The sequence below is a fragment of the Zootoca vivipara genome, chromosome 10, assembly GCF_963506605.1.
Source record: "Zootoca vivipara chromosome 10, rZooViv1.1, whole genome shotgun sequence".
Classification (NCBI taxonomy): domain Eukaryota; kingdom Metazoa; phylum Chordata; class Lepidosauria; order Squamata; family Lacertidae; genus Zootoca; species Zootoca vivipara.
Window position 1 is genome coordinate 1,926,445 of NC_083285.1, and position 15,926 is coordinate 1,942,370.

The 15,926-nt window shown below is 44.9% G+C and overlaps 1 protein-coding gene across 1 annotated transcript in view; it reads left to right on the forward strand.

The window, feature by feature from the left end:
- Positions 1-14,832, forward strand: part of CCDC3 (coiled-coil domain containing 3) — a 50,855-nt gene extending 36,023 nt beyond the window's left edge. The window contains exon 3 of the mRNA XM_035127661.2: positions 13,886-14,832. Coding sequence (XP_034983552.1) covers positions 13,886-14,161 — 276 coding nt within the window. The 3' untranslated portion in view covers positions 14,162-14,832. The remainder of the gene's footprint in view (positions 1-13,885) is intronic.
- The last annotated feature ends 1,094 nt before the right edge of the window (positions 14,833-15,926 follow it).

Sequence of the window (15,926 nt, forward strand, 5' to 3'; positions counted from 1 at the left end):
TGCATGATAAACGTGCAGTTGTTATTTTAGTTATCCCAGGTGATGCAGATGTTTTCCTTTGAGAAAATGCTTCTAGAGTGGGTAGATCACATTTCCCCAGCATTTAAAGACATATTTTTGCCAGCATGCTCTTTGGATATGCTTTCAAAGCATCTGTATAATTGGCTATCTGAAGGTGCTCCCAGCCAGCTACAACCTTTGCGGCATATACCTTGTCCAGTCTGCATGGCTGGCAGCTGAACTGAGCTGTGGCTCCTCGAAGCTGTCAGCATGTGACAGCAGCCACACCCCAGGAATGGTTTGAATTCCCACTAAGCCAAAAAACTCACTGGGTGACCTTGGACCAATCACTATCTCTTAGCCTATGAGGATGAAATGAGGAGGAGAACCAGGTGGTCCTTGAGCTCCTTGGAAGATAAGGAGTTGTAATAAATCAATTAAGTATTCACTGTTAATTGGCCAGTGTGCTTGCTTGTTGCTTCCTGGCTGGGATCTGGATTGTCCTATTAGTCTGACCCAGCAGGACTCCTCTTACAGTCCTCTTACTTCTATTTTTAAAAGCTAGGCATGAAGACACCCAGTTACGCTGGTGTATGTGCATCAGGAGGAGACAGAGATAAGCATTTCTGGGCTACAGACACTTGCTGCTAGCAGGTGCATCGCAATAGGGGGCGGGGCGCCCTGGGCTCCACTCTGTGGGGGGCAGCGTGGTGCCCCCTCGCCCCCTCCACCAACAGCTGCCACTACCGAACCCTGATCATGGCATCCAAACACAACAGAACCCCATTTTTTATGCATGTGGTGGTATTATTTATTTATTTATACAATATTTATATACCTTGTTGGCATCTGGGGGTGAAGCAAAATAAAAAAATTCATTCAGTAGCACCTTAAAGACCAACTAAGTTTTTATTTTGGTATGAGCTTTCGTGTGCATGCACACTTCGTCAGATACACTGAAGAACTTCTGGGGGGTGAAGTTAAACTGTTGTGTGACCAGCACTGAAGTGATCTCCTTGGGGCGATAGCCTGGACAGGGTGTATGGAGGTTCTGGGCTGCCCAGAAAACATTGCCTTGCTGACATGGCCCCAAGAAAAGCAGAGCAAGACGCTTGGCTGCAGGAGTTTCCAGAAGGAAGTGTATAGGGTGCCATCGAACCATCTTATGGATTCTCCTCCGGATTTATTTAAGGTTTACTCCTTAGCTTTTCCTTCTCCCAAAGAGCTTTCCTTCTCCTAGACGGGCTCCCTTCCCAGGTGGATGAGCCCCACCTGCCCCTCACTTCCCTCCACAGTATGTGCAGAAAACTCCTTCTTGACCATTGGGCCTGTCACAGTTTACGCCCCAAAGACCCCAGGAGCATGTCTGCTCGGTTGTTAACAGAGTAGCAGCTCCAAAGAGATGTGTCGCTCTAAAGAGGACTCAGGACATTAGTAAGGTTTACTAAGGCAAAAATAAACTTAACCGTTCAATACCAGATCCATGGATTGGCAGTTTCTTAATAATCCAGTTGCGGGAAAATACAACAGTAAAATAAAACTTAAACATACTATATACACCGAGCAAGTAAAAATCAGTACAGAATGAGAGAGAGAAAGAGCTGGGAGAGAGAGAATAACATGAGTTGGACTGCAACTCATGGGGCAGTTCGGCCTTGAGGGAAGCAGATAACAAAGTGCATTTAACAGGGAAGCAGATAACATTGCAGCTGCAATTCTGTTCCCTTGGGAACTTTCCAAACACACTAGAATACACTAGAATAATCCTGTTAATTTCTGTGCACTCAGAAATGCCATAATACCTGACAGGACGAACATAGAATCATAGAGTTGGAAGCCTCTGCTTAAAGACCTCCAAAGAAGGAGACTCCACCACACTCCTTGGGAGCAAATTCCACTGCCGAACAGCTCTTACTGTCAGGAAGTTCTTCCTAATGTTTAGGTGGAATATTCTTTCTTGTAGTTTGAATCCATTTTTTCCGTGTCCACTTCTCTGGAGCAGCAGAAAACAATCTTTCTCCCTCCTCTATATGACATCCTTTTATATATTTGAACATGGCTATCATATCACCCCTTAACCTTCTCTTCTCCAGGCTAAACATACCCAGCTCCCTAAGCTGTTCCTCATAAGGCATCATTTCCAGGCCTTTGACCATTTTGGTTGCCTTCCTCTGGACACGTTCCAGCTTGTCAGTATCCTTGAACTGTGGTGCTCAGAACTGGACACAGTACTCCAGGTAAGGTCTGACCAGAGCAGAATACAGTGGTACTATTACTTCTCTTGATCTAGATGCTATACTCCTATTGATGCAGCCCATAATTGCATTGGCTTTTTTAGCTGCTGCATCACACTGCTGACTCATGTCAAGTTTGTGGTCTACCAAGACTCCTAGATCCTTTTCACATGTACTGCTCTCAAGCCAGGTGTCTCCCAACCTGTACTTGTGCTTTTCATTTTTTTTGCCCAAGTGTAGTACTTTACATTTCTCCTTGTTAAAATTCATCTTGTTTGCTTGGCCCAGTTGTCTAATCTGTTAAGGTCATTTTGAAGTGTGATCCTGTCCTCTGGGGTATTAGCCCCCCCTCCCCATTTGGTGTCATCTGCAAACTTGATCAGGATGCCCTCAAGCCCATCATCCAAGTCATTGATAAAGATGTTGAATAAGACTGTGCCCAAGACAGAACCCTGTGGCACCCCACTAGTCACTACTCTCCAGGATGAGGAGGAGCCATTGATGAGCACCCTTTGGGTTCGGTCAGTAAGCCAGTTACAAATCCAATGAATCGTAGCATTGTCTATCCCGCATTTTACCAGAATATCATGGGGCACCGTGTCAAAGGCCTTACTGAAATCAAGATAGGCTACATCCACAGCGTTCCCTTCATCTACCAGGCTTGTAATTCTGTCAAAAAATAATCAGATTAGTCTGACATGACCTTTCAGAAACCCATGCTGACTTTTAGTGATCACAGCGTTTCTTTCTAGATGCTCACAGACCGTTTGCTTAATGATCTGCTCTAGAATCTTTCCTGGTATTGATGTCAGGCTGACTGGGCGGTAATTGTTTGGGTCCTCTCTTTCCCCCTTTTTGAAAATAGGGAAAACATTTGCCCTCCTCCAGTCTGATGGGACTTCGCCTGTTCTCCAGGAATTCTCAAAGATTACTGTCAGGGGTTCAGAAATCACCTCTGCCAGTTCTTTTAATACTCTTGGATGCAGTTCATCTGGCCCTGGAGACTTTAATACATCTAAACTAGGCCAGTATTCTTGTACTACATCCTTACTTACTCTGGGCTGTGTTTCCCCTGCTGAATCATCTGCTCCATATTCTTCAGGTCGGGCATTGTTTTCTTTTTTGGAGAAGACTGAGGCAAAGAAGGCATTGAGGAGTTCAGCCCTTTCTCTGTCCCCTGTTCACATTTCACCATCTTCTCCTCCATTGAAAGTAATGGAAAGTGGATTAATCCGTTCCAGACGGGTCCGCGGAGTACTCAACCTGAAGCGTACTTAACCCAAAGCATGGGTGTAATTGGTTCCGGAAGTCTGTTCATAAACTGAAGCGAACTTTCCCATTGAAAGTAATGGAAAGTGAATTAATCCGTTCCAGATGGGTCCGCAGAGTTTGTGGGCGTGTGGGTGTAGAATCATAGAATTGTAGAGTTGCATGGGACCCCAAGGGTTATCTAGTTACCCCCTGCAATGCAGGAATCTTTGGCCCAACATGGGGCTCAAACCCATGGCCCTGAAACTAAGAGTCTCATGTTCTACCAACAGGGCTAGTGTAGGTGTGTGAGAGAGAATGTTGCCACTCCTGAAAGCATTCTGGAATTGTGTTTTTAAATAAAAATGGTTGTTGTTATTAGTTTTGCAATTAAGAGCAATATTCACTGGTCAGCAAACATGTTTTGCTTTCTCAGATTCCCATTGCAGTAAGAAGTACAGGATAGAAATTAAGTGAACGAGGCTTAGTCCTTTTAATAGACATTGTATGGAAACAGAATGTCTCTTGGGGTCAGCTGCAGAAATAACCTCAGCAAATACTTGAAAAGCACTGAGCCACTTCTCCAAGGTTCTCTCCACTTTAAGGGAGCTGGCCTTGCCCTTGCCCGATGCAACCTGCTTATTGTTATCTGGGCATTCATTAGGAGGAAGGAGGAAGGTTGAAAATATCCACATAGCAACCATTAAGCCCCCTCCCCATGACCCCAATACAGACCCAGAGCCACGTCTGAATTGTTATCAGAGGTCTGAGAAGATGTACCAGTAGAAGAGGCCATCTCTGCGCCTCTTGGCCCTGTGTTTGGAGCGACGACTCCTCTGCCACTTGCCGCCAGATGAAGGGACTCTAGGCACTGGGAGATCTGGATGCTGAGAGCCTCCCTCAAAGGAGCCGACTGAACCTGCACAGAACTAAAAACATGTGAGGAGCTTGGCTGGGAAGAAGATCCCCCTCCCACATGCTGTGCAAACTGAGGCCCTGGACTCCGAGGCCCCAGGGGTGCTGACTGCGAACGAGGCAGTCCAGACTGCAAGGCACACTGCATCATGGCACCCATATGGTGGACGACCCCTAGGGCTGGCTGGGACTGGGATCCTGGGAGGTTGGAATTGGGAGAGCAAGGCACCAGAAGGGTCATAAGCCTTGCTCTCTTCGCTCACATCTGAAGGATCATGAGCCGCAAAAACAGTGGAAGTCGTGGAAAGGCCAGGCTGAGAAACAGGCTGTCTTCCAAATTGCTGAGCCAAAGACTCAAGCTCCGTATTAAATCTTGACATGGCCGCAGGATCTGAACCAATATCAGCCATGATTGCACCCAAGCGATCCAGCGTATGCTGAGGAACCCCTGGGGCAGGCGTTGAACGCAGTGACTGAGAAGGGCCTCTAATCACCCTTTTAGAAGGGAGAGCAGGACTGGGATTCCTCTTAATAGGCATCCCTAACCCTTCCTGATTAAATGGGGTGGGTGGGTACTGAAACGTACAAAATTAAAAGCACCCTGTAATCAAAATGGCGCTCCCGCCAAGACAAGATGGCACTCACGCCAAAATTAGCTGGGGCTAAAGCCTTCCCCCAAATTGAAAAGAAGGTAAAATGGCAATGGGCTAACAAAAAGGTCTGTTCCCGGCTCTAGGAAATCCCCCACCAGCCCACAAGCAGAACAGGAACGGAAATGAAGCAAATCATTCAGAGAGGGAACTCTCCGAGATGCCCAAAGCGATCAGCTGGACAGAACAGCCCAGATAACAAAACTCACAAATCTCCCAATAAATTCAAAGTCCCGAAGCTGCAGCCACAGCCGGAACAGAAGATAAAAAGCCTCTGTGCAAAGAGCCCAAAGGCAAAGATAAGTGGGCAGTGGCAAGCTCCGTGAAGCCCCATGGGGTGAAGGGGAAGGGAAAGGAAGGGAAAGGAATATTTAACCAAGAAGGGGAATAAAACAATGGGAAGGAATTAAAGGGAAAGAAGGGACAATGGAAAGAAATCACCAGGACGATCCTGTTGGATTTTTTGAATAGTCAAGTTACTTTAGAGCCGGTCTAATGTAAATACTGTCTGTTTAAGAGAAACAGGTGCTGGTGTTTCTGTTAATTGCTCACAGGCGTGGGCTCTGCTTCTTGTATATAAGGCTCTGCCAGAAGGCCTTCTGCATCTCTTAGTTAGATCTTTCAGTTTGATTCATCTCTAAGTAGATCACTCTCTCAGTTGTTCTCAGTTTAAGAGATTCCTTAGTTGAATCTTAGTATGATTGCTTAGTTATAATGCTAGAATGCTGTTAATTCTCGGGTAGTTTAATGGGAGTTTTGTGGGAGGTTTGGAATGTGGAAGAAAGCATTTATCTTTAGTTTAAAGTCTCTTTAGAGTCAGTTTGTTTTTCAGTTAAAGAAACCCAACAGTTTGTATTTTCATCTGTATACTTTTACAAGTGTGCAGCTAGTAAGGGGTTTCATATAAGGGAGATAATTCCCTATGCTCTTGGTGGTGTTTTCTTAGCCAGGTCAACTTCTGACTGCGTATACTCTGCATGAAGCGTACTTTAAAGGGCCGCTGTAAAACTGGGATATATGATTTAGGTTAAGCAGGTTTCAATATCCAGTTTTCTCCAATATTATTCTTATCATATATATTATCCAATAGATCCATCGAAGGTAAATCTCTCTCGGCTGCACAGAGGACACACTGTTAGCTTGTTCCGAATGCATGCGCCAAAAGAGGAAGCTCTGGGTCACATGCATGGGTATATATAGGTCCCTTGATCCGTTTGGACTGCGCCCCATTGGCCAGATTGAACCCAACATCAAGGGACCTACCAATCAGGTGTTGTGGCTGACCAATCTTACCCAGGAGGTCGGTCTCCAGGTCTCACTGCAACACGTGCCCTCATTTAGGGAGGATACGGTTTCCCTTCATTTTAATTCCTAGAGATCTTTCTGTCCTGATAATCACTTTTCCTTGTGTTCCTGCCTTCAGATATTGATTGCATAAACAAAATTCAGGACTTCAGCATGCTAATGGGTTGTTGAAACTCCTCGTAAAGCTCCTCTTTCCTTCTCTCCAGGTTTCTCCATGATGTGATAATTGCAAAAACATGCACAAGTGGTGCAAAGCCATCATCCTAAGCCGAAGATAAAGGAGATGCAAGTGCCAGCTTGCTCTCAAGGCAGCTTTGCATGTCGTAAACCATATATGCTCAAAGGGCCATGGCAGGACCTGGGGGAAAGTATGTGCTTTGTACCTGCAGCAAATTAAACTAATATAGTACTTGAAAAGGCTTTTAGGGATGAAATTTGCTCTGTGAAATGGTGAGGCCGGGAAACTATGTTCTACCAACTTGAGATTAACCTAGCACAAATTCAAAATAGGCTGAAAGGGAATCCCGTTGGGCTCTGTGCAAATCAGATTACTTGCTTCCTTTCACATGGCTCCTGAACTATAAACTGGATTTTAAAAGCGGGGGGGTGATCTTCTAATGCCGTGCTTTAAATAGTATATCATTTCACTCTGTACAAAGGTGCTTATTTCTTTTTGAAAGCATTTTTAAGAACAAGAGTTCACCCAGAGAATATACCTCTTGAAGAACTCTCCAGCATTCTGAAGACAACAGTAGCAACATATAATTGGGGGTGTCAGAAATACCCTGCAGGCACACACTGCACACACTGCACACTGAAAGCAAGCTTGAGAGGACTATGGAACCATGCAGGCCACCCCCCCCCTTACAGCATTCATGTACACTTTCTGCCATCTGTGTGCTTTATTAATGTGCTCTAAGCATTTGACACCCATCCATGTGAGGGAGGGTGACTGACTCATTCAGAGCACCCCGCACCAGGCAAAAGAACTGGACATGCATAGAACCCTTTCATTTGCTGGCCACATGTGGCGGTCACTGGGAGCAGGGTTCACAACCCTCTTCCTTCTCACATGTTGTATATCTGTGTGCGGAGCGGGGTCACCAAATCCTCCCTCTCAGTACCCCAGATCTGAGACTTGAGGAGGGCTGTTTCACCTTGCCTAATCATGGGGCAATTGTAAAAAACTCATCAAACTTGTGTCTGGTCTCCCCTTCTGCCAGGATCTGGGCAGAGGCAAAAACAAACTGGCTTTTCCAATGCCATTCTGATGGTGGTATTTATTATAAGGTGTCTCCACAAGACAGCTGTGTACAAATCACTGGCTTAAAGCACTACAAGGTTATTCTTTCCCCCCCAATTTGGACCAAAGCTGGGTTGGGAAAAAATGAATCAAAACATAGTATTTCATTTAAAACATGAAAGATAGATACAGAAAAATGTGGGTTGTGTTTATGTCATGTGTACATTGCAGCAGTTGGAGCACACTGGATTTGGAGTACAGTAAATGGGAGCATGAGCACAGCCTAGGAATGAGAAATTCAACCCTGTAAAGTGGGGAGATAAATATCTGGTTTATGGCTGCTTTTTCTGAGGAAGAGACAGCCTGGGAGAGATCCCTGGAGAGAGTCATGTGAAGATCTGTATTCCCTGGTCCCCAAACCTGGGCATGAAGTCAAAGAGATAATGCAATGTATCTTTTTCTGTCTTGGTTCAAAAAGTGAACTGGGACAGGTTTGTCTCTCTTACAAATACATCTCAAGATTCTACAGTATGCCTTTTAAGCAGTATGCCTTTTAAGCATAGCTGTCAGCCTTCCCCTTTTTTGCTGGAAATTCCCTTATTCCAGCGCCATTTCCCGCTGCTATCCTGGATTGTTAGATATACCGTAGACTGTCCCCGGGACAGGTGAGGCTGCTGATCCCTTATTTTCAAATCCGAAAGTTGACAGCTATGCTTTTAAGCATACTTAAAGGTTTTAGTGACACACAATCTGAAGTTAATGCTACAGTCTAGCCTGTGGCTTACCTCCATTGGCAGCAGTAGTTGCTGGTTGCAGAAAGTCTGTTCCATTCGACTCAAACTGCACAGTGTGCAACAGAGAAGGTAGCTCTGTATGTGTGTGAGAGAGACTACAAAGTACGTGGAATATATATGCCACAATCTAATTGTTCATAACTGATCCCAAACCTTTCATTGCACACGCACACACAAACACAATTTATTTCCCAAGGCAATTCTCGGTTCATGTCTCAACAAATAGGCATCAACCATTTAGCTTCAGACCTAAGCAGATGCACAGAAACACCCTTTCTCATGCCTGGCCCACTGTATCCCAATCACTAAAGTCTCTCAGACTTGCAACACTGGAGCAAAGCTGAGAGATGACAGTTGTTGAGAGAATAAGAATCTTGAGACATCTCAAAAATCAGCTGATTGAAAACTTTTGTGGATTGAGTCCACTTCATCAGATGTTTATATTACAATTAATCTCGTTTACATGCTACAGGATTATTGTGCTGTGTTTCCTCAAGAAAATATGACTACCCCTCTGCAGGGTTTCTTATGAGGCAACCCTAATCCTTACTTGGAAATAAGCATCACTCTGTTCGATGGGGCTTCCGCCGATGGAAAGACTGAGTAAGACTGAAGCCTAAGTGTGATTCTGACTGGAGTAGCCATGGAAAAACAAATGGCACATGACCCCTTTGTATTTAAACTATTTAATGTCTCCTGACAACATTTCTATGAAAATAGAAAAATGACGAGAATAAATTCAGAACCTCTCCCCCCCCCCAATTTAATTTTGATTGTATGCAGTGGGTCTTTCAGCTTCGTTGCAAATAGTCTTACTAACCCTGCTCCCCATTTGAAATTATGTATGGCCTTGGACCATTTTAATACTTCTTCCACATTGAACTCAAACTCACTAGGCACTGAAGTATTCCAGTGAAGCAAATATCATATTTTTAAATGAATTAGTTCTTTTTCTAGAGAGGTTTTTTTAAAAAAACACCAAAAAACCCAAAGCCTGCTGAACACAGTGCTTTTTAGATAATTTCAAAAAGAGTTTCTAGCAAGTTTTTATGAACAGAGGAGAGAGATGAAGGGAGAGTTTCTCCACCCCACAATTTTTCTTTTCTGCTGAGTCAGTGGATCTTGGTAAGCCAATAGGCACGCTAGCCAAAAGTTGCAAATGATACTCACATTTTCCAGCAATATACACAGAAGCAGAAAATTATTGGGAATTCTCCAGCTGGAGAAACCCAGGAAAATGAGAACAACTCTCAAATGTTCCCTTCATTACATTCTTATAGAAAGCACTAGGCCATCCTTATAAATATATGGAACCAATTATTAACTTTTTACATATAACCCACAAAAAGATCCAAAAGCTTCCAGTTGCCTTTGAACTTGATGCAGATATAAATCATCCTAAAGGAATATGGTCTGAGAGAAAGAGACAGAGGGAGATTCCCTGTCTCCCCTGTATGTCAAGGACTGGCTGGATGCAGAGGGAAGAAGGATCACAGCTCAGGTGGGTGGGAGGACAAGAAGGAGTAGTCAAAAGGAGAAAGGGGAGCAGGCTGGGAGGAGGAGGAGGGGCGGGAACCTGAAGAGGTAACAGGGTTTAGTGAGCAGGAAGAGGCTGGGGCAGAGAGCCACCCAAAACCAGCGGTCTCTGAGAACATGCAGAGAAATGAAGAAGGCAGAGCAATGAGAGGCAAGGCGATGGAGCCTTAGGCTGCTGGGGAAGGAACTAGGGAAGGAACCTCCCGAGGGAGGGTAGATCTCAAACCCTAAACATCAGGAGGAACATTCTGACAATAAGAGCTGTTCAGCAGTGGAATGGACTTCCTCAGGAGTCCCTTCCTCAGGAGTCCCTTCCCCAGCAGCCTAAGTCTGAAATTTAGGAGCCTGCTTAAAATCTGCTGACACAAGCTTTCTCTGAGGGGCAATCCAGATATGTTAATGTATTAAATTGATCTGCTGATTTGTGATGTATTTATTTATTGATGCAATTTATTGTTGATTTTATGCTATTCACAATCATGCCATTTATCTCTACGTTGATAGTATAGAGGTTTTGCAAATAAATAAATGTTTATGGCAATTCTTTAAAAAATAGCTTTATAGGGAGAGAACATATGTTTTATGCAGCGGGTTTAGAGGGGGCAAATTAATCTTGTCCGAGTCAGATTTTGCTTGAAATGGGCATGCATTGTTAGAAAATATTTGACAGATACTCTTGCACACACACACACACACACACACACACACACACACACACGTGAAACACCATATCCTTGGGTCTTGCCTTCAAAAGCAGCTGCTGGAAGCAGTGGAGGAAATGCTTTATTTACGCAGAGCACTCAGAACAGATTAGTAATAGGGGCTCAAATTGAAGCCATCACCTGTGGATGGCAGTTCTGGGCAGCCTTTTCATACAAGAGGATTGTTAGCTGATGGTTATTTTTCAAGGTAAACAAATATATTGCCCTCCCCAACCCATTCAGCTTGTAAGAAAATATTGCAAAACAATGATTGAAAAAATAGGCTTAATAACATGCAATTATTCATCATCACAGCAAGAGAGATTTGGGTTGGCACAATCTCTTAGCCAAAGGGTGCCTATCTGAATTGCTGAGAAATTGGTAGGAAGGCAGGCAGGCAGTAAGTGGGGGGCGGGGGGGGGGGAGATTAAACTGAAGTATAAAACTGACTAAAGCACCAGCAGCAGCAATTTTTCACACCTACACAACAGTTGATTAAAATGTCACATGACCAATACAGCTTAATATACTAAGTGTGACTTTCTGTTTTTCACACACACACACTTTTCCAGAAGAATTCTCTCCCAGATCAATCTGGTCATAATGAAAACAATTACTGTAATAGTGATGAGTTCATAGAACGGTACATCTCAAACTATTAAAGGGAATGACCAGGAGAATTTTGCAGAATTTTGCACTTGCCTGTCCCCTTACCTTGAAGTGAAACTCCCCAAACTAGGGGTGCTGACTTGCCCCCACAATTGAGGGGGCCAGCATCACGTGACCTGTTCCACCTCCACCTGGTGCACCTGCCTTTGTCCATCGATGGTGGGGAGTGTGGAGGATGAAAGTCATCCTCCATGCCCCATGGCCGGCGCTCATCTGTCACCAGTAGCGGGCGTAGAGGGAGAGGAGTGGTGGGTGATTTTCACCCACCACAAACGGGCGAGTGCAGGCCTGCCAGATGGGGGCAAGAGGGTGATTAGGAGTGCCAACTTGAAAAAATATTGCGGCGGCCAGGTAAGTCCCAGCCTGCATAATCGATCACATGATATAGTGCATACACACCATTTGAATGGCAATGCTCATCAACCTGGGAGACTGGCCCCTTCAAATATTTTATTGGGGGGGCGAAGTCCCCTCAGTCCCTAGGAGTTGGCTCCTATGGCTGTTGCCCACCCTGGAAGCTGTTGCTGTGGGGGAGGGGTTGGGGTGTGGAACTGCCCCCTCTGATCGATGGCATCAAGACACAGGGCAATTTTCTTTCTATATGTTGCTGGGTAGGAGGGGGAGAATTTAACTCAGAGAATTTAACTTTTGTTGTGCTACCCAAAAGCAATGGCATTATCCAAAGAAGGAGAAGGGGGAAAAGCAGTCGCTACATATGCACGGGTGGCGCTAAGGGTTAAACCACAGAGCCTAGGGCTTGCCAATCAGAAGGTCGGCGGTTCAAATCCCCACAATGGGGTGAGCTCCCATTGCTTGGTCCCAGCTCCTGCCAACCTAGCAGTTCGAAAGCACGTCAAAGTGCAAGTAGATAAATAGGTACCGCTCCGGCGGGAAGGTAAACGGCATTTCCGTGCGCTGCTCTGGTTCGCCAGAAGTGGCTTAGTCATGCTGGCCACATGACCCGGAAGCTGTCTGCGGACAAACGCTGGCTCCCTCAGCCTATAGAGCAAGATAAGCACACAACCCCATAGTCGTCCACGACTGGACCTAACGGTGATCAAATCCACCAAAAACTTCTTATTACACAGAATAAAAAAATAATTCTCAAATAAAATGTGCAAATTAGATCTCAGAGTCCCCTTTGCAATTGACCACTAGAATTTAACTCTGGGGTGCTGTTTACAACAGCAGCCACATGTTCCTTGTAACATGCATTCCCACCTTGATTTGCACTACTATTTGTGTGTGTGTGTGTGTGTACACATACATATTTAACAGGAAACTCCCTGTGGGCATGCCAGAGGAGTGCAAAATAAAAACAGAGAAAGAAATGAATCATGTGGTAATTATAGAGAAAAGTAATACAGAACAGAATGAGTCACAGTAGTAGGTGGCTGCAGAGGTGGTTGCTTTGTGCTTGAGTTACTGCTGAAGTATTTGTTTAATTTCTTGACTATTAATAATCCCTATTTTACTTGCAAGTTGCTCTCAGAACCTCTCCTTATGGTGTAGTTTGAAATACTTTGTTGGCTACTGGCCTGATTTCCCTTTCCAAGCCTCTAACCATTGGGCTGTGGCCTCATGGGTTCCCTTCTTCAGCATTCATTGACTTCCTCTTCTTCCTCTTTCTCCTCCTCCCCTGCTAAGGGGCTTAGTGAATGAGCTGAGAGCCCTGAGGCTGCGCACTGCAGAAGCCAAGCATGGTGCAGAGCTGATCAGTAACTTGGAGGCAGGCCTGGTGCCAGACTTCAGGGGCTCCTCTGCACAATGCTGCCATTTATTTTCCCTTGCTGCTGCTGTCATGGCAGGCACAGCAAACATGTCTATGACCTGCCTTATGTTGTTGGCAACCCTGTCTGTCTTGAGAGACAATGGGAGAGTGGACCTTTGGGGGTGAAGTCAAACCGTTGGAGAGTTTCAGCACCTGCTGTGGCTGTAGAGACCAGTATGGGAGAGACATGTTTTGTTGCAGGTGGGGCAGATGAAGGCGTCCGGTTGTGCTGCTGCAGGTGTAGCATGGCATTTCTTCTCTCTGTGCTCCTCCCAGCAGTTATTCCTCCTCTGGTCACTGCTATGGATACATGACCTGACTGTCTGTCTCCAGGCACTGCTGCCGCCGTCAAGGGATTCCCACACAGCAAGATTCCCTTCACACCTCTAGAGCACATCCTTGGGGATCCTGCCATCTTTCATTCCGTGTTCATGACCAAGTCAGCATAGATGTCGCTGAGACATCTGGGAACGTGGGCTTGGTAGAGCACACCTTCGTCTGAGACCTGCCTTATACAGTTATAAAATCTATAGCTTTCATAGATCTGTGGGCCGGGGCATGACATTTTGGGTAAATTAAAATGTCGAGTGGCTACTGTGGGTTGGAGTGGAGCTTGGCTCCCATTCAAAAATGCCACTGCCACCTTTTCATCACTAAAACGTGGGAATCTACTGGGAGCTGGCTACAGGAGTATAGCAAATACAATAAAAGATCCTCATTGTAAAAGAACAGGGTTGCCAGGATATGGCCATTGGTCTCCCATCAACTGATTTCTGGAATTGTTTCTTTAAAGCAGTCATTCTGTGCATGTCATTTCAGCTCATGTGCTCTTCAGTCCAGAAAGCCTTGTTTGACGAGGAAGAACACGTGAAGAAGCTCCAGCAAAAGGTGGCCAGCCTGGAGAAGCGCAACAAGCAGCTGCGAGACCGAGTCAAGAAAGTCAAGCGGTCGCTCAGGCAATCCAGGAAGAACGCCAGACACATAGAGCTGGTCAACCGAAAGCTCAGTGAGAGGCTGTCCTCTGTAGGAGACCAGGTCCCATATGCTAACTCCTTAAAGCAAGCAAACTCTCATGCTACCTACCTTAAAGTATAAAGCCAGGTTTAGTGCTCCAGGCAGTGTTGCTGGGGACTTCACAGCATACACCTCTCCCTCCCCTCCCCTCCCCTCCCCTCCCTTCTCTTATAGTCCAGAAGAGACATTATGAGTTCAAGACCATTATTGACTGTTCCAAGTTTATGCATTTAAAGTCTGCATAAACATGATTCTGAAAGGTCCATATGCCATGTTCCTCTGAGGGTAATAAACAAAATTCCAGTTGAGACAAATTGAGCGGATATGAAAGCTGCTTGAGTCTGGGCCCAGTGAATGGTCTGGACACTGAACCCCCAGCGTTGTCAGTCAGCATGGTTTGGGCTTGTTTAGTGCTTGGCTGGGAGAGCCCCAGGGAGCTGCATGGAAGCCAGTCTGAGCTTCCCAAGGAAGAGCAGGATATAGAAAAACATGTGCGCTCTGTCCTGGACATGCAGACAGAAGTCTCAGCATGAACACAGTGATTTCAGCAAGACCTGAAACAGGCTTGCGGCATGGTTTCCAGACAAAGATATGGGATTCTAATGTAAAATTAAAATGCAAACTTTCTATTCCTCTTCCAACATTTCCAGAATGCAATCCAACTTTACTTAAATATATGCTGGCAATCAGAATATCTTTGTCTTTTAATAATAATAATAATAATAATAATAATAATAATAATAATAATTGTCCAGTAGCAGCTTATAGACCAACTAAGTTTGTTCTGGTATAAGCTTTCATGTGCATGCACAATTCTTCAGGTATGCACATGAAAGCTTATACCAGAACAAACTTAGTTGGTCTATAAGGTGCTACTGGACCATTTTTTATTTATTTTATTTTTATTTCAGCTGCTACCTACCCAAATCTTTGTCTCTTAGTTTGTTATTATTACCCTTAAATCTAATTGACTGATATACCATGATACCAATGATGAAGGCTACCCATTTTTTCCCCATTCACCTCAGAAGCCATCCACTTTTGCCTTTCATGCCTTAAAATTAAGGGGGGGGACCTTTAATAGTTTTCATAGGACCCAACTCCTAGGGGCTGAGAGGTCTTCGCCCCCAATAATTGAGCCCCACCCCCAGCTAATGGGCTTTGCCATTCAAATGGCGTATGTGTACTGTCTCATGTGATTGATTATGTGGGACAGGGATTACCTGTCACCCCCCAAAAAAATATTTTATTCAAGTTGGCCCCCCTGATTGCTTTAAGGATGGGGTGGGTTTTCCCCTCCCAGTCATTTCTGCAAAGGTTTCAATGCTAATCGATATAGACAATCTGAAATGTTTATATGTTGAAATAAACGTGCACCTGAGTATGTAATTTCCTTCTCCACTGCAAGGAGGGTCACTCCTCTTTTTCAAACATGGCTTTGTTTGCGGTTCTGACATCACGAGGCTGCTGAGCAGCCTCTGCTAGTTACACTGAAGGTGCTCTCAAACTTCCACCAGCAGTCTCTTGAGCTGTGAGAGTCTTTCTGCAAATCTTGTCTGAGCATGCCAATTGATTATCTAATTATAATTCAGTCTGGTTAGGAGAGACCTCAATTGCAAGTGAAATAAATCTCAAAACACTCTAGGCCATCTGGATCTGATCCTTTTCAAGCTGTACCAGATCATTTGGCTCAAACAAGAACATTCCACCTTGGGATGTAGAGACTTCAAAGCTCATCGCCATGTGCAGAAGAGAAGACACAGGTCTAGTCTATGTCAGCCAGAATGCTATATAGTTCTGATTTTGGGATAGATCTGTGCTGGCTGGGTCCCTTCCAGCCAGAAGG